The 25749-nt window shown below is 44.9% G+C and overlaps 2 protein-coding genes across 2 annotated transcripts; both read left to right on the forward strand.

Moving 5' to 3' along the window:
* LOC123732441 (extensin-like) lies at positions 1-12284 on the forward strand. The gene is made up of 4 exons (XM_045711578.1): positions 1-184; positions 1129-2382; positions 9357-9792; positions 12238-12284. Exons 2-3 carry the CDS (start codon positions 1722-1724, stop codon positions 9488-9490), a joined length of 795 nt encoding a protein of 264 aa, XP_045567534.1. The 5' UTR covers positions 1-184; positions 1129-1721; the 3' UTR covers positions 9491-9792; positions 12238-12284.
* Positions 12285-12687: 403 nt separating this feature from the next.
* LOC123732443 (SH3 domain-containing protein 19-like) lies at positions 12688-24129 on the forward strand. Its single transcript, XM_045711579.1, has 7 exons — positions 12688-12768; positions 17720-17944; positions 18041-18099; positions 18215-18441; positions 21747-21926; positions 22128-22219; positions 23758-24129. The coding sequence occupies exons 1-7, from the start codon at positions 12766-12768 to the stop codon at positions 23878-23880; spliced, it is 909 nt and encodes a 302-aa protein (XP_045567535.1). The 5' UTR covers positions 12688-12765; the 3' UTR covers positions 23881-24129.
* The last annotated feature ends 1620 nt before the right edge of the window (positions 24130-25749 follow it).

Consider the following 25749-nt stretch of genomic DNA (forward strand, 5'->3'; position numbering starts at 1 on the left):
TCCTATGATGAGGTGATTAGAGAGAAGAGACAGGAACAGGATCAAGTGTTGCCTCTCTCCTCCTCTTCCTTCTCCTCACCCTTATGCTCCGTCTCCACGACTACCATCGCCACGCAGACTGACACCGGACCAAAATCCTCAGTTCCAACTCGCAGTCACGCCCCAGTCCAGAGAGGCTCAGTGGGTAAGAGAGGGAGAGGTTGACAGCACACAGTCTATTAATCAGTTCTTAGATTTCTGTTTTGGGATGTGTAGTTCTAGAATAGTTCAGTGTTGAGAGGCTGTTTTGGGATGTGTAGTTCTAGAATAGTTCAGTGTTGAGTGGCTGTTTTGGGATGTTAGTTGAGCGGCTGTTTTGGGATGTGTAGTTCTAGATTAGTTCAGTGTTGAGCGGCTGTTTTGGGATGTGTAGTTCTAGAATAGTTCAGTGTTGAGCGGCTGTTTTGGGATGTGTAGTTTTAGATTAGTTCAGTGTTGAGCGGCTGTTTTGGGATGTGTAGTTTTAGATTAGTTCAGTGTTGAGCGGCTGTTTTGGGATGTGTAGTTTTAGATTCGTTTTAGATTAGATTAGTTCAATGTTTGAGCGGCTGTTTTGGGATGTGTAGTTTTAGATTAGTTCAGTGTTGAGCGGCTGTTTTGGGATGTGTAGTTCTAGAATAGTTCAGTGTTGAGAGGCTGTTTTGGGATGTGTAGTTTTAGATTAGTTCAGTGTTGAGAGGCTGTTTTGGGATGTGTAGTTTTAGATTCGTTTTAGATTAGATTAGTTCAATGTTTGAGCGGCTGTTTTGGGATGTGTAGTTTTAGATTAGTTCAGTGTTGAGAGGCTGTTTTGGGATGTGTAGTTTTAGATTAGTTTTAGATTAGATTAGTTCAATGTTTGAGCGGCTGTTTTGGGATGTGTAGTTTTAGATTAGTTTTAGATTAGATTAGTTCAGTGTTTGAGAGGCTGTTTTGGGATGTGTAGTTTTAGATTAGTTCAGTGTTGAGCGGCTGTTTTGGGATGTGTAGTTCTAGATTAGTTCAGTGTTTAGAGGCTGTTTTGGGGTCCAAAATCTGACATTAGGTCAAATTCATCCTACTTCTACTGGTGCTTGTTGCTTCAATGTGTGAATTGGTGTTTGTTTGTAGCCACCAGAGCTCCAAAACCTCCCAGACCTTCTTTCCCTTTATATCCAAACCTGATGACACGCCGTCGCGCGTTGATGACACGGTGGGAACTGCTACTGCTACTGTCGACCCTCTCCTTTTCCTAGAAGACCGTCCGGCACTACACACACACACTCCGACCAGCAGACACACCGAGGACACCAGACCAGCAGCGTTTCACAGTGACCTCTTGACCTCTGATCCTTTCTCACCTCTGACCTTTGCCTCTGGCAGCCAGACCGACCAATGGGTGCAGTCCTCCTCGGTCCCACCCCCTCATTCCACTGTTGCCTTGACAACTCCCTCCTCCCCTCCTCTGCTTCATAACCGGCCCAGGCCACACCCTCGCACGAAGAATAGCCTTCGACCAATCAGGCGAGAGGTCAAGGTTCAGACCCTGGTGAGGCTGGGACAGACAGAAAGTGAGGTCACAGAGAACCAGGAAGTGAGTTATCAGGAGGGGAAGTACCTTCAGGAGCTCCTGGACGCCTTTAGCTCTGACGATTGGGGCTTACCTGATCACCATAGCAACGACAACAGCGAGAGCGACTTCGGGAGAAGAAGAAGAGGAAGATATGAGTACTCTGAGAGCCAGGATACAAGCCTTCGAGCAGCAGCAACAGGCAGAGGACCACGGTAGCCATGCAGACAACGGCGCGTTGCTAGGGCGGGGGAGACCTGAACCCCGTCACCGAGTCCAGGCCCCGTCCAAACCGGCCCCTCCCATCGCCCCTAAACCCTCCCTCGCAACCAAGACCGCCTGCAAAGGAGTCTGGCAAGGAGGAGGCTCGGTGGCGATCGCCGTGAACTTGACTGCTGATACAACCACCGCACAGCCCAAACCCAGTGACCCGTCTCCCAAACCCAGTGACCCGTCTCCCAAACCCAGTGACCCGTCTCCCAAACCCAGTGACCCGTCTCCCAAACCCAGTGACCCGTCTCCCAAACCTATTAAGACCACCTTAAGTACCCCTGTCCTTGTTCCTGTCCCTGCCCTTAACCCTATTGTCCCAATCCCTGCACCCCGACCCCTGCTCCCTAGAAAGCCCCACTCTGAACCCCAAAGACCAGACCGCCAGGCGGGGCAGACAGAGGGGACCCCCCCAAATCCCTGTCCTCCTCCCAGACCTCCAGTAGCACCCAGGACTAAACCCTCCGTAGACCTCCACAGCACCAACACTAGACCAAGTGTTGCTCAGAAGCCCACTGCCATGACGTCATCCGGTCGAGCAAGTGGTAAGTGAGCACTAAGCTACCTATGATGTGTTTTGAGAAGTGTGAAAGCCCGCTAACTGAGAAGTGTGATAGCCCGCTAACTGAGAAGTGTGATAGCCCGCTAACTGAGAAGTGTGATAGCCCGCTAACTGAGAAGTTTTTGAAACATTTAAAAATATATATATACTTAACCTTTATTTAACAAGGCAAGGAGTTTTTGGTATAAAAAGAAACGGAATACCTAGTGAAATATACATGGAGGAGACTTAACCTGTCTGGGCTAGGGGGCAGTATTTTCACGGCCGGATGAAAAACATACCCAATTTAAACAGGTTGCTACTCTGGCCCAGAAACTAGAATATGCATATTATTAGTGGATTTGGATAGAAAACACTCAGACGTTTCTAAAACTGTTTGAATGGTGTCTGTGAGTATAACAGAACACATGGCAGGCAAAAACCTGAGAAAATTCCAAGCAGGAAGTGGAAAGTCTGAGAATTGTAGTTGTTCTTTTGATTCTCTATCGAAGCTACAGTGTCTGTGGGGGATGTTGCACTTCCTAAGGCTTCCATTGGCTGTCTAAAGCCTTCAGAAAGTGGTTTGAGCATTTTCCTGTCACTGGGCAGATAATAGGAGCTCAGTTACTGAGTGGTCTGCCTGGCAACAAAGGGATTGGATATGCGCGGTCACACGAGCACGCCGTTCCTTCTTTTTCTTCTTGAATGAATATGCTATTGTCCGGTTGGAATATTATCGCAATTTTACGTTAAAAATAGCATAAAGATTGATTTTAAACAGCGTTTGACATGCTTCTAAGTACGGTAATGGGACATTTTGACTTTTCGTCTCTCGTTCCGCACTCGCGCGTTATGCCTTTGGATAAGTGATCTGTACGCACAAACAAAACGGAGGTATTTGTACATAAATATGGATTATTTTGAACAAAAACAACATTTCTTGTGGAAGTAGCAGTCCTGTGAGTGCATTCTGACGAAGATCAGCAAAGGTAAGAGAATATTTCTAATACTAATTCTGAGTTTAGGTTGCCCCGAACTTGGCGGGTGTCTGGATAGCTCACCGTGATGGCTGAGCTATGTACTCAGAATATTGGAAAATGTGCTTTCTCCGTAAAGCTATTTTAAAATCTGACAGAGCGGTTGCATCCAGGGGTAGTCTATATATAATTCTTAAAATAATTGTTATATATTTGTCAACGTTTATGATGAGTATTTTTGTAAAATTGATGTGCACATTCACCGGACGTTTTGGTGGGAATACATTTTCTGAACATCACGCGCCAATGTAAAATGCTGTTTTTGGATATAAATATGAACTTTATCGAACAAAACATACATGTATTGTGTTACATAATGTCCTAGGAGTGTCATCTGATGAAGATCGTCAAAGGTTAGTGCTTCATTTAGCTGTGTTTGGGTTTTATTGACACATGTCCTTGCTTGGAAAATGGCTGTGTGATTATTTTTGTCTATGTACTCTCCTAACATAATCTAATGTTTTGCTTTCGCTGTAAAGCCTTTTTGAAATCGGACAATGTGGTTACATCAAGGAGAAGTGTATATTTAAAATGGTGTAAAATAGTTGTATGTTTGAGAAAGCTGAATTATGACATTTTGTTGTTTTTGAATTTGCCGCCCTGATATTTCACTGTCCCACCTAGCCCATAGAAGTTAATCAAGCTAGTCGTCTTGAGTACTTTCTTATCTCTTTCGCTCGTTACTGAAGACGGAGTCGTCTATGATTCTCCAAATTATTAATAGAGGAAGCTAATTATTTTAGGCAGATGTTCACTTTTCCGTCTCATCCTTTCCCACTGAATGAAGATTATAGTAAGGAATTCTTTCCAAATAATATAACAAATGGAATATTAACAAATGTACAGAAAGATCAGTGCGAAGGCCAAATTACAGAGGAATAACTTTTTGAGACTATTAAATCCTTTCAGTCTGGAAAAACCCCAGGGCTTGATGGCATACCGGTAGAGGTATATCAGGTATTTCTTGATATACTAAAAGCTCCATTGTTAGATTGTTTTAACTACTCCTATAGAAATGGTAGTTTGTCAGGTATTCTGCAGGAAGGTCTGATTTTTCTATTATTAAAACACTACCCAGATGGCAAATATAAAGACCCAGTCTGACTAAAAAACTGGAGGCCCCTTACACTTCAATGTTGTGATGCAAAAATACTAGCAAAATGCATAGCACTAAGAATTAAAAGGGTTTTACCAGGTATTGTTCATCCTGATCAGACAGGTTTTTTACATGGACGATACATTGGAGATTATATACGACAACTACTAGACATAATAGAACATCATGAAACGTATAATAAGCCAGGAATGGTATTTATAGCGGATTTTGAAAAGGCATTTGATAAAGTAAAACTGGATTTTATTTAGAAATGCCTGGATTTTTTCCAATTTTGGCAATTCTCTTATAAAATGGGTAAAAAATAATGTATAGCAACCCCAGGTGTAAAATAGTAAATAACGGCTACTTCTCAGAGAGTTTTGAATTGTCAAGAGGAGTTAAACAAGGGTGTCCGCTGTCACCATATCTATTCGTTATGGCCATTGAAATGCTAGCTATTAAAATCAGATCCAATAACAACATTAGAGGATTAGAAATCCAAGGCTTAAAAACAAAGGTGTCCATGTATGCCGATGACTCAAGTTTTATATTAAGTCCGCAAGCTAGATCCCTGCAATGTCTCATTGAAGATCTAGATAACTTTTCTGTACTCTCTGGACTAAAACTAATTATGATAAGTGTACAATATTACGTATTGGATCTTTTAAAAAATACAACTTTTACATTACCCTGCAGTTTATCTATAAAATGGGCTGATGGTGAAGTAGACATACTCGATATTCATATCACAAAAGATATAAATAAGCTCTACACAATGAATTTCAATAGAAAACTTGTAAAAATAGACAAGATCCTGCAACCATGGAGAGGTAAATACGTCTATTTATGGAAAAAATTGCCCTGATTAACTCCTTAGTCATATCTCAGTTTACTCACTTACTTATGGCGCTGCCTACTCCTTATACGTTTGTCAAATCATATGAGCAAAAAATATTTCGCTTTATCTGGGATGCTAAACCAGACAAAATAAAGCATGCCTATCTATATAATGAATATGATTTGGGTGGGTTGAGATTATTCAACATAAAAGATAAAATAAAGCACTCTCTCTAAAAGCTTCACTCATTCAAAGGTTTTACTTGAACCCTAAATGGTTCTCAAGTAGATTACTAAGAAAAGCTCATCCATTGTTTAAAAATGGCCATTTTGCCTTTGTGCAGATTGCCATGTCTCATTTTAATTGATTAATTGAAAATGATACTTTTTTCAAAGTATCTCTCTTTTTCAAACAAGCATTGCAGAGCTGGCTACAATTTCTATGTCACCCCCCTGAAAAGATAAAACAAATATTACAACACATATTATGGCTGAAGTCAAATGTGCTGGTTGATAAAATACCTGTATTTATGGGAAATATGTTTGAACAGGGTATTTTGTTCATAAATGATATTGTAAATTGGAATGGTAGAATTATGGCCTTCATGGAGTTATCAGAATTGTAAGGAAAGGTCTGCTCAATCCAAGAGTACAACCAATTGATTACAGCATTACCCCAAAAATGGAGGAGGCAAGTGGCAGCGGGAGGAGGTAGGGAACTGGTCTGTCTGCCCAACATAAAGGATCAAAACTTGCGGAGGAATAAAAATAGCATAAATAGGAAAGTATACCAGTTTCATTTGAGGACCAGGATGTTGACAACTGTGCCATACAGATTGCAAAATAGTTGGGAAGAGATTTTTGATGTACCGATTCCATGGTACAGGGTGTATGAGTTGATCTATAAAACAACACAAGATTCAAGACTTCGTGCTTTTCAGCTAAAATTATTATATAGAATTCTTGCCAGCAACAAAATGTTGAATATTTGGGTCATAAAATCATCGAAGCTCTGCAGATTTTGTTGTGAGGATACAGAATCGATAGACCATTTGTTTTGGTATTGCCCTCAGGTAGCCTGTTTCTGGTCCCAGGTTCAGGAATGGCTGAAAATGCATAACATTGCATAACATCTAAATGCATAACATCTAAAATTGACCCTAGAAATAGTAATGTTGGGAGATCTGGAGAGACCGGGTCAGTCAATTACTAATATACTAATTCTCTTAGTAAAAGTATTTATCTTCAACTCGCAATATGTGGATTCTATTCGATTACATAGATTGATATTGTACGTTAAACATCACAGCATAGTTGAAAGATATGTGTTGCGTGGAAACCCGAAGTGGGTGGCCAGCAGAGATACATGGGATGGGCTGAGGGTTGGCATGTGGAATTGGAGACGAGTGGAGTTGCTGTGTGAGAGAGAGAATGATGGTCAAAGATAAAAGTAAAAAATAAAGTCAAAACAAAACATAAAAAGTACATTTGAATGACAGGAGATCGGCCAACGTGCCCTTGAGCAGGTAATTGACCCTGGATGCTTCTGTTTGTCGCTCTGAATGGGAATCTGTTGGACGACTGGGATGATGTAGTTGTTGAGCAGCTTCACTGCAAGTATGTTGTATGTTTCGGATATTCAATTATAAAAATAATACAAAAGAAATAAATAATAAAAAATAAAGTATACAAATCCTAGTGGACAACCTGGTTCAGTCTGCTTTCCAACAGACACTGGGAGACGAGTACCAGAGCTCCAAGTCCAGGTCCAAAAGTCTCCTTAACAGCTTCTATCCCCAAGCCATAAGACTGCTGAACAATTAATCAAATGGCCACCTGGACTATTTACATTGACTACTTTATTTGCAGGTAGGGGTATTTGCATAGTCACTTTACCCCTACCAACATTTACAAATTACCTCCACTAACCTGTACCCCTGCACTTTACATTTTACATTTTAGTCATTTAGCAGACACTCTTATCCAGAGCGACTTACAGTAGTGAATGCATACATTTTTTTTTGTGCTGACCCCCCCGTGGGAATCGAACCCACAACCCTGGCGTTGCACACACCATGCTCTACCAACTGAGCTCTTTATTGTTATTTTGTGTTACTTTTTATTTTCGTTTTTTTACTTTAGTTTATTTCAAATATGTTCTTAACTCTATTTCTTGAGCTGCATTGTTAAGTGCTTTTCACAGTAAGGTTGTATTCGGAGCATGAAACAAATATTTTAAATTTGATTTGAAATTCACCTTTCAGCAGGACAATAACCTAAAACACAAGGTCAAATATACACTGGAGTTTCTTACCAAGACGACCTTGAATGTTCCTGAGTGGCCAAGTTACAGTTTTGACTTAAATCGGCTTAAAAATCTATGGCAAGATTTGAAAATGGCTGTCGAGCAATGATCAACAACCAACTTGACAGAGTTTGAAGAATTTTTAAAAGAATAATGGGCAAATATTGTACAATCCAGGTGTGCAAAGTTCTTTAAAGACTTACCCAGAAAGACTGTAATCGCTGCCAAAGGTGATTATTACATGCAGTGACTCGGGTGTGAATACTTATTTAAATTTGATATTTATGCATTTCATTTTCAATAATTTTGCAAAAAAATGTATCTTAAACTTGTTTTCACGTTGTCATTATGGGATATTGTTGTGTGTAGATGGGTGAGAAAAAATAATATTTTATCAATTTTGTCTCTACCTTCTTGCCCTCTGCGCCCAGTAATGTTTGTACCATGTTTTGTGCTCCTACCATGTTTTGTGCTGCTACCATGTTTTGTGCTACTACCATGTTGTAGTCATGTTCTGTTGCCTTGCTATGTTGTTGTCTTAAGCCTCTCTTTATGCAGTGTTGTGTTGTGTTGTCTCTCTTGTCCTGATGCGTGTTTTGTCCAATATTTATATGTTATTTATTTTGTATTTATTTTTTATGCCAACCCCCCGTCCCCCACAGGTGGTCTTTAACCTTTTTGGTAGGCGTCATTGTAAATAAGAAATTTGTTCTTAACTGACTTGCCTGGTTAAATAAAGGTTAAATAAAGGTTAAATAAAAATATGTAAATAATTTAGAATTCAGGCTGTAACACAACAAAATGTGGAATAAGTCAAGGGGCATTCAGGCTGCAACACCACAAAATGTGGAATAAGTCAAGGGGCATTCAGGCTGCAACAAAATGTGGAATAAGTCAAGGGTTGTGAATACTTTCAGAAGACACTGGATATCATTTCTGTGTATTTGATACCATTCCATTTGCTCCGTTCTTTTATGAGCCGTCCTCCCCTCTCCTCCCCTCCTCTCTCCTCCCCTCAACTGCCTCCTCCTCGTCTCTCCTCCTCTCCTCCCCTCCTCTCTCCTCCCCTCCCCTCTCCTCTCCTCCCCTCCTCTCTCCTCCCCCTCCTCCCCTCCTCTCTCCTCCCCTCCTCCCCTCAACTGCCTCCTCCCCTCCTCCTCTCTCCTCCCCTCAACAGCCTCCCCTCCTCCCCTCCTCGCCTCAACTGCCTCCTCCTCATCTCTCCTCCCCTCAACAGCCTCCTCCTCATCTCTCCTCCTCCTCTCTCCTCCCCTCAACAGCCTCCTCCTCATCTCTCCTCTCTCCTCCCCTCAACAGCCTCCTCCTCATCTCTCCTCCCCTCAACAGCCTCCTCCTCATCTCTCCTCCCCTCAACAGCCTCCTCCTCATCTCTCCTCCTCCTCTCTCCTCCCCTCAACAGCCTCCTCCTCATCTCTCCTCTCTCCTCCCCTCAACAGCCTCCTCCTCATCTCTCCCCTCAACAGCCTCCTCCTCATCTCTCCTCCTCCTCCTCATCTTTCCTCCTCATCTCTCCTCCCCTCCTCTCTCCTCCCCTCAACAGCTTCCTGTGATTATGCACATAACTTTACATGACTATAAACTGTGACTGTAATTGCATGTACTAAAATAATTTTTGAACCCTCTCCTCCTCTCTCCTCTTCCTATCTCCTCCTCCTCCTCTCTCTTTCCTGTGTCTGGGACAGCCCTACCAGAGAACAGGAGACCTTCTCTGGCATCCAAACCCTCCATCCAGACTTTAATCCCAGCTCCAGTCCAGGATACTCCCCCCAACCTTAGCCCCATCTCCAACCCCAAACCCAGCCCTAGTGGGGTCTAGTCCCCCAGCCCCAAACCCAGCCCCAGTGGGGTCTAGTCCCCCAGCCCCAAACCCAGCCCCAGTGGGGTCTAGTCCCCCAGCCCCAGTGGGGCTTATTCCACCAGCCCCAGTGGGGTCTAGTCCCCCAGTCCCAGCCCCAGTGGGGTCTAGTCCCCTAGCCCCAAACCCAGCCCCAGTGCGGTCTACTCCCCAGCCTTACCCCCAGCTCCAGTGCGGTCTACTCCCCCAGCCGTACCCCCAGCTCCAGTCCAAAGGAAAACCCCACCGGTCTCCACAGAGTCTGAACCTCCTCTTCCTCCTCGGTAAGTCTGTATCTGTGTCCTGGACTCCTGATAGACTGTATAGTCCTCCTCTTGGTTAGTGACTCCTGATAGACTGTATAGTCCTCCTCTTGGTTAGTTTAGTGACTCCTGATAGACTGTATAGTCCTCCTCTTGGTTAGTGACTCCTGATAGACTGTATAGTCCTCCTCTTGGTTAGTGACTCCTGATAGACTGTATAGTCCTCCTCTTGGTTAGTGACTCCTGATAGACAGTATAGTCCTCCTCTTGGTTAGTTTAGTGACTCCTGATAGACTGTATAGTCCTCCTCTTGGTTAGGTTAGTGACTCCTGATAGACTGTATAGTCCTCCTCTTGGTTAGTGACTCCTGATAGACTGTATAGTCCTCCTCTTGGGTTTAGTGACTCCTGATAGACTGTATAGTCCTCCTCTTGGTTAGGTTAGTGACTCCTGATAGACTGTATAGTCCTCCTCTTGGTTAGGTTAGTGACCCTGATAGACTGTATAGTCCTCCTCTTGGTTAGTTAGTGACTCCTGATAGACTGTATAGTCCCTCCTCTTGGTTAGTGACTCCTGATAGACTGTATAGTCCTCCTCTTGAGGTTAGTGACTCCTGATAGACTGTATAGTCCTCCTCTTGGTTAGTGACTCCTGATAGACTGTATAGTCCTCCTCTTGGTGTTTAGTGACTCCTGATAGACTGTATAGTCCTCCTCTTGGAGGTTAGTGACTCCTGATAGACTGTATAGTCCTCCTCTTGGTTAGTGACTCCTGATAGACAGTATAGTCCTCCTCTTGGTTAGTGACTCCTGATAGACTGTATAGTCCTCCTCTTGGTTAGTGACTCCTGATAGACTGTATAGTCCTCCTCTTGGTTAGTGACTCCTGATAGACTGTATAGTCCTCCTCTTGGTTTAGTGACTCCTGATAGACTGTATAGTCCTCCTCTTGGTTAGTGACTCCTGATAGACTGTATAGTCCTCCTCTTGGTTAGTGACTCCTGATAGACTGTATAGTCCTCCTCTTGGGTTAGTGACTCCTGATAGACTGTATAGTCCTCCTCTTGGTTAGTGACTCCTGATAGACTGTATAGTCCTCCTCTTGGTTAGTGACTCCTGATAGACTGTATAGTCCTCCTCTTGGTTAGTGACTCCTGATAGACTGTATAGTCCTCCTCTTGGTTAGTGACTCCTGATAGACTGTATAGTCCTCCTCTTGGTTAGTGACTCCTGATAGACTGTATAGCCCTCCTCTTGGTTAGTGACTCCTGATAGACTGTATAGTCCTCCTCTTGGTTAGTGACTCCTGATAGACTGTATAGTCCTCCTCTTGGTTAGTGACTCCTGATAGACTGTATAGTCCTCCTCTTGGTTAGTGACTCCTGATAGACTGTATAGTCCTCCTCTTGGTTATTAGTGACTCCTGATAGACTGTATAGTCCTCCTCTTGGTTAGTGACTCCTGATAGACTGTATAGTCCTCCTCTTGGTTAGGTTAGTGACTCCTGATAGACTGTATAGTCCTCCTCTTGGTTTAGTGACTCCTGATAGACTGTATAGTCCTCCTCTTGTTAGGTTAGTGACTCCTGATAGACTGTATAGTCCTCCTCTTTGGAGTTTAGTGACTCCTGATAGACTGTATAGTCCTCCTCTTGGTTAGTGACTCCTGATAGACTGTATAGTCCTCCTCTTGGTTAGTTTAGTGACTCCTGATAGACTGTATAGTCCTCCTCTTGGTTAGTGACTCCTGATAGACTGTATAGTCCTCCTCTTGGTTAGTTTAGTGACTCCTGATAGACTGTATAGTCCTCCTCTTGGTTAGTTTAGTGACTCCTGATAGACAGTATAGTCCTCCTCTTGGTTAGTGACTCCTGATAGACTGTATAGTCCTCCTCTTGTTAGGTTAGTGACTCCTGATAGACTGTATAGTCCTCCTCTTGTGGTTAGTGACTCCTGATAGACTGTATAGTCCTCCTCTTTAGGTTAGTGACTCCTGATAGACTGTATAGTCCTCCTCTTTGGTTAGTGACTCCTGATAGACTGTATAGTCCTCCTCTTGGTTAGTGACTCCTGATAGACTGTATAGTCCTCCTCTTGGTTAGTTTAGTGACTCCTGATAGACTGTATAGTCCTCCTCTTGGTTAGTGACTCCTGATAGACTGTATAGTCCTCCTCTTGGTTAGTGACTCCTGATAGACTGTATAGTCCTCCTCTTGGTTAGTTTAGTGACTCCTGATAGACTGTATAGTCCTCCTTGTTATCATGTAGCTGCTCTCAAAGCAGTAGAAATGTAAAATAGTAATATAATAGTATAATAACTATGAATATCTTTCTTTGTGTATTCCAGACCACAAACACACTTTTAACCTGTCTCTCTCTCTGTCTGTCTCTCTCTCTGTCTGTCTCTCTCTCTGTCTGTCTCTCTCGGTCTCTGTATCTCTCTCTCTCTCTGTCTCTCTGTGTCTCAGACCCCAGGGAGGGGTTAAGATTCTCCCCCTCCGCCCCCTCCCATAAAGACTGTTCCTGGTCGACCCCCCACCTCCCCAGGCTATCTCCGCCTCCTCTACCACATTAGCTAATCAGCAGACCCCTCCCCAGGCTATCTCCGCCTCCTCTACCGCATTAGCTAATCAGCAGACCCCTCCCCAGGCTATCTCCGCCTCCTCTACCGCATTAGCTAATCAGCAGACCCCTCCCCAGGCTATCTCCGCCTCCTCTACCACATTAGCTAATCAGCAGACCCCTCCCCAGGCTATCTCCGCCTCCTCTACCGCATTAGCTAATCAGCAGACCCCTCCCCAGGCTATCTCCGCCCCCTCTGCTATATCATCCAATCAGCCATCCCCTCCCCAGGATGTCTCTGCCCCCTCTACCATATCAGCCAATCAACAGGCTGTCCCCACCCCCCTCCAATCAGCCGCAGGTTCAGAGGGCACCAAAGAGAGGCCCCCTCTACCCCCCGACCCAAGCCTGGACATCCCCTGTACAAGAACTACATGGTAAACACATACATCTACTGGCTGTACCCCCACTGTACTGTATATACATAAGTATGTGGACACCCCTTCAAATTAGTGGATTTGGCTCTTTCAGCCACACCCGTTGCTGACAGGTGTATAAAATCGAGCACACCGCCATGCAATCTCCATAGACAAACATTGGCTGTAGAATGGATCGTACTGAAGAGTCTCAGTGACTTTCAACGTGGCACCGTCATAGGATGCCACCTGTCCGACAAGTCAGTTCGTCAAATTTAAGTCAGTTCGTCAAATATATACCTTACAGATATATACTGCTCAAAAAAATAAAGGGAACACTTAAACAACACATCCTAGATCTGAATGAAAGAAATAATCTTATTAAATACTTTTTCTTTACATAGTTGAATGTGCTGACAACAAAATCACACAAAAATAATCAATGGAAATCCAATTTACCAACCCATGGAGGTCTGGAATTGGAGTCACACTCAAAATGAAAGTGGAAAACCACACTACAGGCTGATCCAACTTTGATGTAATGTCCTTAAAATAAGTCAAAATGAGGCTCAGTAGTGTGTGTGTGGCCTCCACGTGCCTGTATGACCTCCCTACAACGCCTGGGCATGCTCCTGATGAGGTGGCGGATGGTCTCCTGAGGGATCTCCTCCCAGACCTGGACTAAACCATCCGCCAACTCCTGGACAGTCTGTGGTGCAACGTGGCGTTGGTGGATGGAGCGAGACGTGATGTCCCAGATGTGCTCAATTGGATTCAGGTCTGGGGAACGGGCGGGCCAGTCCATAGCATCAATGCCTTCCTCTTGCAGGAACTGCTGACACACTCCAGCCACATGAGGTCTAGCATTGTCTTGCATTAGGAGGAACCCAGGGCCAACCGCACCAGCATATGGTCTCACAAGGGGTCTGAGGATCTCATCTCGGTACCTAATGGCAGTCAGGCTACCTCTGGCGAGCACATGGAGGGCTGTGCGGCCCCCCAAAGAAATGCCACCCCACACCATGACTGACCCACCGCCAAACCGGTCATGCTGGAGGATGTTGCAGGCAGCAGAACGTTCTCCACGGCGTCTCCAGACTCTGTCACGTCTGTCACGTGCTCAGTGTGAACCTGCTTTCATCTGTGAAGAGCACAGGGCGCCTATCTTGGTGTTCTCTGGCAAATGCCAAACGTCCTGCACGGTGTTGGGCTGTAAGCACAACCCCCACCTGTGGACGTCGGGCCCTCATACCACCCTCATGGAGTCTGTTTCTGACCGTTTGAGTAGACACATGCACATTTGTGGCCTGCTGGAGGTCATTTTGCAGGGCTCTGGCAGTGCTTCTCCTGCTCCTCCTTGCACAAAGGCGGAGGTAGCGGTCCTGCTGCTGGGTTGTTGCCCTCCTACGGCCTCCTCCACATCTCCTGATGTACTGGCCTGTCTCCTGGTAGTGCCTCCATGCTCTGGACACTACGCTGACAGACACAGCAAACCTTCTTGCCACAGCTCGCATTGATGTGCCATCCTGGATGAGCTGCACTACCTGAGCCACTTGTGTGGGTTGTAGACTCCGTCTCATGCTACCACTAGAGTGAAAGCACCGCCAGCATTCAAAAGTGACAAAAACATCAGCCAGTAAGCATAGGAACTGAGAAGTGGTCTGTGGTCCCCACCTGCAGAACCACTCCTTTATTGGGGGTGTCTTGCTAATTGCCTATAATTTCCACCTGTTGTCTATTCCATTTGCACAACAGCATGTGAAATGTATTGTCAATCAGTGTTGCTTCCTAAGTGGACAGTTTGATTTCACAGAAGTGTGATTGACTTGGAGTTACATTGTGTTGTTTAAGTGTTCCCTTTATTTTTTTGAGCAGTATATAATCTACCTGACAGGTGTAGCATATCAAGAAGCTGATTAAACAACATAATCATTACACAGGTGCACATTGTGCTGGGGACAATAAAAGCCCACTCTAAAATGTTCCGTTTTGTTACAACACACAATGCCACAGATGTCTCAAGTTGAGGGAGCGTGCAATTGGCATGCTGACTGCAGGAATGTCCACCAGAGCTGTTGCCAAAGAATTGAATGTTAATTTCTCTACCATAAGCCACCTCCAACGTCATTTTAGAGAATTTGGCAGTACGTCCAACCGGCCTCACAACCGCAAACCACGTGTATGGCGTTGTGTGTGGGCGAGCGGTTTGCTGATGTCAATGTAGTGAACAGGTGATGGTGTGGTGATGGTGTGGTTATGGTATGGGGCAGGCATAAGCTACAGACAATGAACACAATTGCATTTTATCAGTCACAATGCACAGAGATACCGTGATGAGATCCTGAGGCCCATTGTTGTGCCATTCATCCGCCTCCATCACCTCATGTTTCAGCATGATAATGCACAGCCCCATGTCGCAAGGATCTGTACACAATTCCTGGAAGCTGAAAATGTTCCAGTTCTTCAATGGCCTGCATACAGACATGTCACCCATTGAGCATGTTTGGGATGCTCTGGATTGACGTGTACGACAGCTTGTTCCAGTTCCCACCAATATCCAGCAACTTCTCACAGCCATTGAAGAGGAGGTGGGACAACATTCCACAGGCCACAATCAACAGCCTGATCAACTCTATGTGAAGGAGATGTGCAGCGCTGCATGAGGCAAATGGTCACACCAGATACTGACTGGTTTCTGAGCCACACCCCTACCTTTTATTTTAGGTATCTGTGACCAACAGATGCATATCTGTATTCCCAGTCATGTAAAATCCATAGATTAGGGCCTAATGAATTTATTTCAATTGACTCATTTCCTTATATGAATTGTAACTCAGTAAAATCTTTGAAATTGTTGCATTCATATTTTTGTTCAGTATATGAGCAGAATTACTGTCTTACCTCAATTAGCCACAAAATCCCTAGTTTGAAAGCAACGTTTTTTTCTGGAAGCTGAGCTGCGCCATTTTCCGGTCAGCCCCCTAGCGATGTGCGTTCTAGCCAATGAACTTCAGCCCCTCGCCATTTGAGCGACAGCTAGCAAGATGCGCACACACAGAAGAGTGAGAGAGCAATGACGTGGTACACGTCTGTGCATATGTGATGTAACACGCAATTATGGGGACCACTTTTCACTCATTTACTTTCAGAACTACTGTCAAAGTTTTTTTTATTTTTTAAGTACCAGAGAATCTCTTTAAGGTAAAGTTAAGGGTTAATGTTTGGTTTAGTATTTGTTATGGATCCCCCTTAGGTTATTCCATTTCTTCCGAGATACATTTTTTTATATTTTATTAACAATACCTTCATTACAGAATTCACAACACTGGTATAATCAGTGTTAGCATGTCTGAAGGGTCTGGGTAGGTATAATCAGTGTTAGCATGTTAGCATGTCTGAAGGGTCTGGGTAGGTATAATCAGTGTTAGCATGTCTGAAGGGTCTGGGTAGGTATAATCAGTGTTAGCATGTTAGCATGTCTGAAGGGTCTGGGTAGGTATAATCAGTGTTAGCATGTCTGAAGGGTCTGGGTAGGTATAATCAGTGTTAGCATGTCTGAAGGGTCTGGGTAGGTATAATCAGTGTTAGCATGTCTGAAGGGTCTGGGTAGGTATAATCAGGTGTTAGCATGTCTGAAGGGTCTGGGTAGGTATAACCAGTGTTAGCATGTTAGCATGTCTGAAGGGTCTGGGTAGGTATAATCAGTGTTAGCATGTCTGAAGGGCCTGGGTAGGTATAACCAGTGTTAGCATGTCTGAAGGGTCTGGTAGGTATAACCAGTGTTAGCATGTCTGAAGGGTCTGGGTAGGTATAATCAGTGTTAGCATGTCTGAAGGGTCTGGGTAGGTATAATCAGTGTTAGCATGTTAGCATGTCTGAAGGGTCTGGGTAGGTATAATCAGTGTTAGCATGTCTGAAGGGTCTGGGTAGGTATAATCAGTGTTAGCATGTCTGAAGGGTCTGGGTAGGTATAATCAGTGTTAGCATGTCTGAAGGGTCTGGGTAGGTATAATCAGTGTTAGCATGTCTGAAGGGTCTGGGTAGGTATAATCAGTGTTAGCATGTCTGAAGGGTCTGGGTAGGTATAATCAGTGTTAGCATGTCTGGGTAGGTATAACCAGTGTTAGCATGTCTGAAGGGTCTGGGTAGGTATAATCAGTGTTAGCATGTCTGAAGGGTCTGGGTAGGTATAATCAGTGTTAGCATGTCTGAAGGGTCTGGGTAGGTATAACCAGTGTTAGCATGTTAGCATGTCTGAAGGGTCTGGGTAGGTATAATCAGTGTTAGCATGTCTGAAGGGCCTGGGTAGGTATAACCAGTGTTAGCATGTCTGAAGGGTCTGGTAGGTATAACCAGTGTTAGCATGTCTGAAGGGTCTGGGTAGTTATAATCAGTGTTAGCATGTCTGAAGGGTCTGGGTAGGTATAATCAGTGTTAGCATGTTAGCATGTCTGAAGGGTCTGGTAGGTATAATCAGTGTTAGCATGTCTGAAGGGTCTGGGTAGGTATAATCAGTGTTAGCATGTCTGAAGGGTTTGGTAGGTATAACCAGTGTTAGCATGTCTGAAGGGTCTGGGTAGGTATAATCAGTGTTAGCAGTGAAGGGCTGGAGATAGTGTTAGCATGTCTGAAGGGTCTGGGTAGGTATAATCAGTGTTAGCATGTTAGCATGTCTGAAGGGTCTGGTAGGTATAACCAGTGTTAGCATGTCTGAAGGGTCTGGGTAGTTATAATCAGTGTTAGCATGTCTGAAGGGTCTGGGTAGGTATAATCAGTGTTAGCATGTTAGCATGTCTGAAGGGTCTGGGTAGGTATAATCAGTGTTAGCATGTTAGCATGTCTGAAGGGTCTGGTAGGTATAATCAGTGTTAGCATGTCTGAAGGGACTGGGTAGGTATAATCAGTGTTAGCATGTTAGCCTTGCTCATTTACCTTTATTCCATTTAATGAACTCCTTATATGGGTGTCTCAGAAACAGGACGTCCTGGTTCTGTTGGAGAAGACAGACTCCGCCCACGATGACTGTCTCCTGGGGGAGGAGTCAGGTCGGGTTCAAGGGTCACACATTACTGTCACCACCCCTCTGCCTGACCAATCACAGCCTCCCGACGACCAACACAACCAATCGGATCCCGCATCGGATGACAAGAGCCAATTGAAGCCTCCCTCTGAATACAAGAGCCAATCAGAACCTCCGGTAAAATACGCCACATATATCCTTGCAAAAATATTTGTTTTATTTTTTCTTATTTCATCTTTCTATTTTGCATTATCTCTCCATTTCCTCCTTTAGTCCATCCTCCCATCTCAGACCAGTGTAGAGAAGACCCAGCAGGTTACAGCACCTGTCAGGTGAGATACACAGACAGACAGACAAGACAGACAGACAAGACAGACAGACAAGACAGACAGACAAGACAGACAGGACAGTGGTGAATTGTTATCCCGTCTCTGTGTGTGTGCGTAGCGGTCCGAGATGTGTGGCGCGGTTCGACTACGAGGGTGAGGAGGAAGACGAGCTGACCTTCTCCGAGGGTGACGTCATCGCTCTGACGGAGGTGATTGATCAGGAGTGGGGGCGGGGTCAGATCCACGGGCGAATAGGAATCTTCCCCTTGGCCTTCACCGAGATCCTGGAGGAACCGCCCCCGTCGGCAGGGTTACAGCCCGTTGTCGTGACAACTGAATCCTCAGGTGAGCGATACCCAGACCTTGATTAGACTTTACCCTTCTTGACCAAAGCCAAACATAATAGACCTACATAGATTTGGCAAACTGGATTCTAGTGGAGGGCTGTATGTGTTGATCCTATAGTCTTGTCTTTCTGTCCTGTGAGGCTGGTTATCCTATAGTCTTGTCTTTCTGTCCTGTGAGGCTGGTTATCCTATAGCCTTGTCTTTCTGTCCTGTGAGGCTGGTTATCCTATAGTCTTGTCTTTCTGTCCTGTGAGGCTGGTTATCCTATAGTCTTGTCTTTCTGCCCTGTGAGGCTGGTTATCCTTGTCTTTCTGTCCTGTGAGGCTGGTTATCCTATAGCCTTGTCTTTCTGTACTGTGAGGCTGGTTATCCTTGTCTTTCTGTCCTGTGAGGCTGGTTATCCTATAGTCTTGTCTTTCTGTCCTGTGAGGCTGGTTATCCTTGTCTTTCTGTCCTGTGAGGCTGGTTATCCTATAGCCTTGTCTTTCTGTCCTGTGAGGCTGGTTATCCTATAGTCTTGTCTTTCTGTCCTGTGAGGCTGGTTATCCTTGTCTTTCTGTCCTGTGAGGCTGGTTATCCTATAGTCTTGTCTTTCTGTCCTGTGAGGCTGGTTATCCTATAGCCTTGTCTTTCTGTCCTGTGAGGCTGGTTATCCTATAGCCTTGTCTTTCTGTCCTGTGAGGCTGGTTATCCTATAGTCTTGTCTTTCTGTCGTGTGAGGCTGGTTATCCTATAGTCTTGTCTTTCTGTCCTGTGAGGCTGGTTATCCTAGTCTTTCTCTACTGTGAGGCTGGTTATCCTATAACCTTGTCTTTCTGTACTGTGAGGCTGGTTATCCTAGTCTTTCTCTACTGTGAGGCTGGTTATCCTAGTCTTTCTGTCCTGTGAGGCTGGTTATCCTATAGCCTTGTCTTTCTGTCCTGTGAGGCTGGTTATCCTTGTCTTTCTGTCCTGTGAGGCTGGTTATCCTATAGTCTTGTCTTTCTGTCGTGTGAGGCTGGTTATCCTATAGTCTTGTCTTTCTGTCCTGTGAGGCTGGTTATCCTATAGTCTTGTCTTTCTGTCCTGTGAGGCTGGTTATCCTTGTCTTTCTGTCCTGTGAGGCTGGTTATCCTTGTCTTTCTCTACTGTGAGGCTGGTTATCCTATAGTCTTGTCTTTCTGTCCTGTGAGGCTGGTTATCCTAGTCTTTCTGTCCTGTGAGGCTGGTTATCCTATAGTCTTGTCTTTCTGTCGTGTGAGGCTGGTTATCCTATAGTCTTGTCTTTCTGTCGTGTGAGGCTGGTTATCCTATAGCCTTGTCTTTCTGTCCTGTGAGGCTGGTTATCCTTGTCTTTCTGTCCTGTGAGGCTGGTTATCCTATAGCCTTGTCTTTCTGTCCTGTGAGGCTGGTTATCCTATAGCCTTGTCTTTCTGTCCTGTGAGGCTGGTTATCCTATAGCCTTGTCTTTCTGTCCTGTGAGGCTGGTTATCCTATAGCCTTGTCTTTCTGTCGTGTGAGGCTGGTTATCCTATAGTCTTGTCTTTCTGTCGTGTGAGGCTGGTTATCCTATAGTCTTGTCTTTCTGTCCTGTGAGGCTGGTTATCCTATAGTCTTGTCTTTCTGTCCTGTGAGGCTGGTTATCCTATAGTCTTGTCTTTCTGTCCTGTGAGGCTGGTTATCCTATAGTCTTGTCTTTCTATCCTGTGAGGCTGGTTATCCTATAGCCTAGTCTTTCTGTCCTGTGAGACTGGTTATCCTATAGCCTTGTCTTTCTGTCCTGTGAGGCTGGTTATCCTATAGTCTAGTCTTTCTGTCCTGTGAGGCTGGTTATCCTAGTCTTTCTGTCCTGTGAGGCTGGTTATCCTATAGTCTTGTCTTTCTGTCCTGTGAGGCTGGTTATCCTATAGCCTTGTCTTTCTATCCTGTGAGGCTGGTTATCCTATAGCCTTGTCTTTCTGTCCTGTGAGGCTGGTTATCCTATAACCTTGTCTTTCTGTACTGTGAGGCTGGTTATCCTATAGTCTTGTCTTTCTGTCCTGTGAGGCTGGTTATCCTATATCCTTGTCTTTCTGTCCTGTGAGGCTGGTTATCCTATAGCCTTGTCTTTCTGTCCTGTGAGGCTGGTTATCCTATAGCCTTGTCTTTCTGTCCTGTGAGGCTGGTTATCCTATAGCCTTGTCTTTCTGTCCTGTGAGGCTGGTTATCCTTGTCTTTCTGTACTGTGAGGCTGGTTATCCTATAGCCTTGTCTTTCTGTCCTGTGAGGCTGGTTATCCTATAGTCTTGTCTTTCTGTCCTGTGAGGCTGGTTATCCTTGTCTTTCTGTCCTGTGAGGCTGGTTATCCTATAGCCTTGTCTTTCTGTCCTGTGAGGCTGGTTATCCTATAGTCTTGTCTTTCTGTCCTGTGAGGCTGGTTATCCTATAGCCTTGTCTTTCTGTCCTGTGAGGCTCGTTATCCTATAGTCTTGTCTTTCTGTCCTGTGAGGCTGGTTATCCTTGTCTTTCTGTCCTGTGAGGCTGGTTATCCTATAGCCTTGTCTTTCTGTCCTGTGAGGCTGGTTATCCTATAGTCTTGTCTTTCTGTCCTGTGAGGCTGGTTATCCTATAGTCTTGTCTTTCTGTCCTGTGAGGCTGGTTATCCTTGTCTTTCTGTCCTGTGAGGCTGGTTATCCTTGTCTTTCTGTCCTGTGAGGCTGGTTATCCTATAGTCTTGTCTTTCTGTCCTGTGAGGCTGGTTATCCTATAGCCTTGTCTTTCTGTCCTGTGAGGCTGGTTATCCTATAGTCTTGTCTTTCTGTCCTGTGAGGCTGGTTATCCTATAGCCTTGTCTTTCTGTCCTGTGAGGCTGGTTATCCTATAGCCTTGTCTTTCTGTCCTGTGAGGCTGGTTATCCTAGTCTTGTCTTTCTGTCGTGTGAGGCTGGTTATCCTATAGTCTTGTCTTTCTGTCCTGTGAGGCTGGTTATCCTTGTCTTTCTGTCCTGTGAGGCTGGTTATCCTATAGCCTTGTCTTTATGTCCTGTGAGGCTGGTTATCCTTGTCTTTCTGTCCTGTGAGTCTTTGAGATTAGATAGTTGACCACATACCCAGGTTCATTAGGAGCAGAGTTAATGGTTAAATGTGAAACGGATCCTCTCTCTCACCGGCAGAGGGTCTGAGTGGAATGTTTGTCCACACAGAACACCCTTTAGTTAGCTGAAGATTGTGTGTGTGTGTGTGTGTGTGTGTGTGTGTGTGTGTGTGTGTGTGTGTGTGTGTGTGTGTGTGTGTGTGTGTGTGTGTGTGTGTGTGTGTGTGTGTGTGTGTGTTCGTTCTCTCTCAGACGTTCCAGACCAGTGGGTTGTGGCTCTTCATGACTTCTCGGGTCAGACTGCAGAGGATCTGTGGTTCCAGCAGGGGGCGTTGATTAGAGTAACACAGCGTGTGGACGAGACTGGACCAGAGGAACACTGGACGGACGGGAGGGACTGTTCCCCACTACCTTCACACACCTGTAACACAGGTAACACACAGAGTAGGGTGAAGTTGCCCTAGATGCTGATCTGGGGTCAGTTTTGCTCCCCCCCCCCCCACACACTAATGGTTAAGGTTTGGGGGGAGGGGAAGCTGATTCTAGATCAGTCCCTAAGGGAGGCTTCATCTCTGGGTAACATGCACAGGACGCACACAAGAGTTTAACCATATTTTCTGCTCCTCTCTGCAGCTCAGCCAATGACGGGCCAGCCTGTGGCCAGGGGCGTGGCCAAGGTCCTGTTTGATTTCAGTGGAGAGAGCGAAGATGAGCTCTCACTGAAGGTAGGTGAAGGTAGGTCTAGGTAGGTCTAGGTAGGTCTAGGTAGGTCTAGGTAGGTGAAGGTAGGTCTAGGTAGGTCTAGGTAGGTGAAGGTAGGTCTAGGTAGGTATAGGTAGGTCTAGGTAGGTCTAGGTAGGTGAAGGTAGGTCTAGGTAGGTCTAGGTAGGTCTAGGTAGGTGAAGGTAGGTCTAGGTAGGTCTAGGTAGGTCTAGGTAGGTCTAGGTAGGTCTAGGTAGGTCTAGGTAGGTCTAGGTAGGTCTAGGTAGGTGAAGGTAGGTCTAGGTAGGTCTAGGTAGGTCTAGGTAGGTGAAGGTAGGTCTAGGTAGGTCTAGGTAGGTCTAGGTAGGTCTAGGTAGGTCTAGGTAGGTGAAGGTAGGTGAAGGTAGGTGAAGGTAGGTCTAGGTAGGTCTAGGTAGGTGAAGGTAGGTCTAGGTAGGTCTAGGTAGGTCTAGGTAGGTGAAGGTAGGTCTAGGTAGGTCTAGGTAGGTGAAGGTAGGTCTAGCTAGGTCTAGGTAGGTCTAGGTAGGTGAAGGTAGGTCTAGGTAGGTCTAGGTAGGTGAAGGTAGGTCTAGGTAGGTCTAGGTAGGTGAAGGTAGGTCTAGGTAGGTCTAGGTAGGTGAAGGTAGGTCTAGGTAGGTCTAGGTAGGTGAAGGTAGGTCTAGGTAGGTCTAGGTAGGTGAAGGTAGGTGAAGGTAGGTCTAGGTAGGTCTAGGTAGGTGAAGGTAGGTGAAGGTAGGTCTAGGTAGGTCTAGGTAGGTCTAGGTAGGTGAAGGTAGGTGAAGGTAGGTGAAGGTAGGTCTAGGTAGGTGAAGGTAGGTCTAGGTAGGTCTAGGTAGGTGAAGGTAGGTCTAGGTAGGTCTAGGTAGGTGAAGGTAGGTCTAGGTAGGTGAAGGTAGGTCTAGGTAGATGAAGGTAGGTCTAGGTAGGTGAAGGTAGGTCTAGGTAGGTGAATGTAGGTCTAGGTAGATGAAGGTAGGTGTAGGTAGGTCAAGGTAGGTGAAGGTAGGTGAAGGTAGGTGAAGGTAGGTGAAGGTAGGTCTAGGTAAATGAAGGTAGGTGAGGGTAGGTGAAGGTAGATGAAGGTAGGTCTAGGTAAATGAAGGTAGGTGAGGGTAGGTGAAGGTAGATGAAGGTAGGTAAAGGTAGGTCTAGGTAAATGAAGGTAGGTCTAGGTAAATGAAGGTAGGTGAGGGTAGGTGAAGGTAGATGAAGGTAGGTCTAGGTAGGTCATGGTAGGTGAAGGTAGATGAAGGTAGGTGAAGGTAGGTCTAGGTAGGTCTAGGTAGGTGAAGGTAGATGAAGGTAGGTGAAGGTAGGTCTAGGTAAATGAAGGTAGGTGAGGGTAGGTGAAGGTAGATGAAGGTAGGCTTGCTCAGCACTTTGTGAGTGTGTGTTGTTATTTTGTCACAAATGAAGTAGCAAGTCTAATGATTTGAGTACTTACTCTCTCCCTCTCTCTTTCCCCCCCTTCTCTCCCTTACTCTCCCCCCCCCTCTCTCTTTCCCTGTCTTTTCCGCTGTCTCTCTCCTCTCTCCCCCAGGCAGGGGAGGTAGTAACAGGGGTGGTGACAGTAGATGAGGAGTGGTATCTGGGGGATGCAGGAGGGAGGCGAGGCCTGGTCCCCAAAAACTATCTGAAACTGCTTCCTGACAGCTGCAAATAGGACTATGTACACTATGTGATAGATATATATAAACTACATTGCCATACGTATGTGGACAGCCCTTCAAATTAGTGGATTTGTCTCTTTCAGCCACACCCGTTGCTGACAGGTGTATAAAATCGATGCACACAGCCATGCAATCTCCATAGACAAACATTGGCAGTAGAATGGCCCGTACTGAAAGAGCTCAGTGACTTTTAACGTGGCACCGTCATAGGATGCCACCTTTCCGACAAGTCAGTTCGTCAAATTTCTACCCTGCTAGAGCTGCCCCGGGTCAACTGTAAGTGCTGTTATTGTGAAGTGGTGTGTAAAGCTCACCCCCATTGGACTCTGGAATAGAGGAAACGGGTTCTCTGGAGTGATGAATCATGCTTCACCATCTGGTGGATGCCAGGAGAACGCTACCTGCCCCAATGCATAGTGCCAACTGTAAAGTTTGGTGGAGGAGAAAAAATGGTCTGGGGCTGTTTTTCATGGTTCGGTCCCCTTAATTCCAGTGAAGGGAAATCTTAACGCTACAGCATACAATGACATTCTAGACGATTATGTGCTTCCAACTTTGTGGCAATACTTTGGGGAAGGCCCTTTCCTGTTTCAGCATGACAATTCCCCCATGCACAAAGCGAGTTCCATACAGAAATGGTTTGTGGAAATCGGTGTGGAAGAACTTGACTGGCCTGCAGAGAGCCCTGACTTCAACCCATCTAGCACCTTTGGTATGAATTGTAAGTCCCTGCAGCAATGTTCCAACATCTAGTGGAAAGCCTTCCCAGAAGAGTGGAGGCCGTTATAGCAGCAAATTGGGGACCAACTCCAAATGAATTCCCATGATTTTTGAATGAGATGTTCAACGAGCAGGTGTCCACATACTTTTGGTAATGTAGTGTATATATGAATATGTGCCTTCAGAAAGTATTCATACCCCTTGACTTATTCCACATTTTGTTTTACAGCTTGAATTCAGAATTGATTAAATTGTTTTTTCTCATCAATCTACACACAATACCCCATAATGACGTCACAATACCCCATAATGACATCACAATACCCCATAATGACATCACAATACCGCATAATGGCATCACAATACCCCATAATGACAAAGTGAAAACATGTTCTTTGCAAATTTATTGAAAATATCTAATTTACGTAAGTATTTACACCCCTGAGTCAATACTTTGTAGAAGCACCATTGACAGTTAGCTTTCCACACGTGGATTGTGTAACATTTTCCCATTTATAATTTTCAAAATTTTTCAAGCTCTGTCAAATTGGTTGTTGATCATTGCTAGACAACCGTTTTCTTGACATAGATTTTGAAATAGATTTAAGTCAAAACTGTAACTCGGCCACTCGGGAACATTAAAGTCGCCATTGGCCTTATGGTGAAATCCCTGAGCGGTTTCCTTCCTCTCCAGCAACTAAGTTAGGAAGGACGCCTGTATCTTTGTAGTGACTGGGTATATTGATACACCATTCAAAGTGTAATTAATAACTTCACCATGCTCAAAGGGATATTCAATGTCTGCCTACCAATAGCTGCCCTTCTTTGTGACGAAATGGAAAACCTCCCTGGTCTTTGTGGTTGAATCTGTGTTTGAAATTCACTGCTCAACTGAGGGACCTTACAGATATATCTGTATGTGTGGGGTACAGAGATGAGGTAGTCATTCAAAAATCATGTTAAACACTTTTATTGCACACAGAGTGAGTCCATGCAACTTATGTGATTTGTTCAGCACATTTTTACTCCTGAACTTATTTAGGCTCCTTGCCATAACAAAGGGGTTGAATACTTATTGACTCAAGACATTTCAGCTTTTAATTAATTTGTAAACATTTCTCTAAACATAATTACACGTTGAT

The sequence above is a fragment of the Salmo salar genome, unplaced genomic scaffold (assembly GCF_905237065.1).
Source record: "Salmo salar unplaced genomic scaffold, Ssal_v3.1, whole genome shotgun sequence".
Taxonomy (NCBI): domain Eukaryota; kingdom Metazoa; phylum Chordata; class Actinopteri; order Salmoniformes; family Salmonidae; genus Salmo; species Salmo salar.

Coding starts and splice junctions, on each gene's coding strand:
- LOC123732443 (XM_045711579.1), top strand. Junction 21,927..22,127: donor TTCACACACCTGTAACACAG/GTAACACACAGA, acceptor TCCTCTCTGCAG/CTCAGCCAATGACGGGCCAG. Junction 22,220..23,757: donor AAGATGAGCTCTCACTGAAG/GTAGGTGAAGGT, acceptor TCTCTCCCCCAG/GCAGGGGAGGTAGTAACAGG.
- LOC123732441 (XM_045711578.1), top strand. CDS start 1,722: ATGAGTACTCTGAGAGCCAGGATACAAGCCTTCGAGCAGCAGCAACAG. Junction 2,383..9,356: donor GTCATCCGGTCGAGCAAGTG/GTAAGTGAGCAC, acceptor TGTCTGGGACAG/CCCTACCAGAGAACAGGAGA.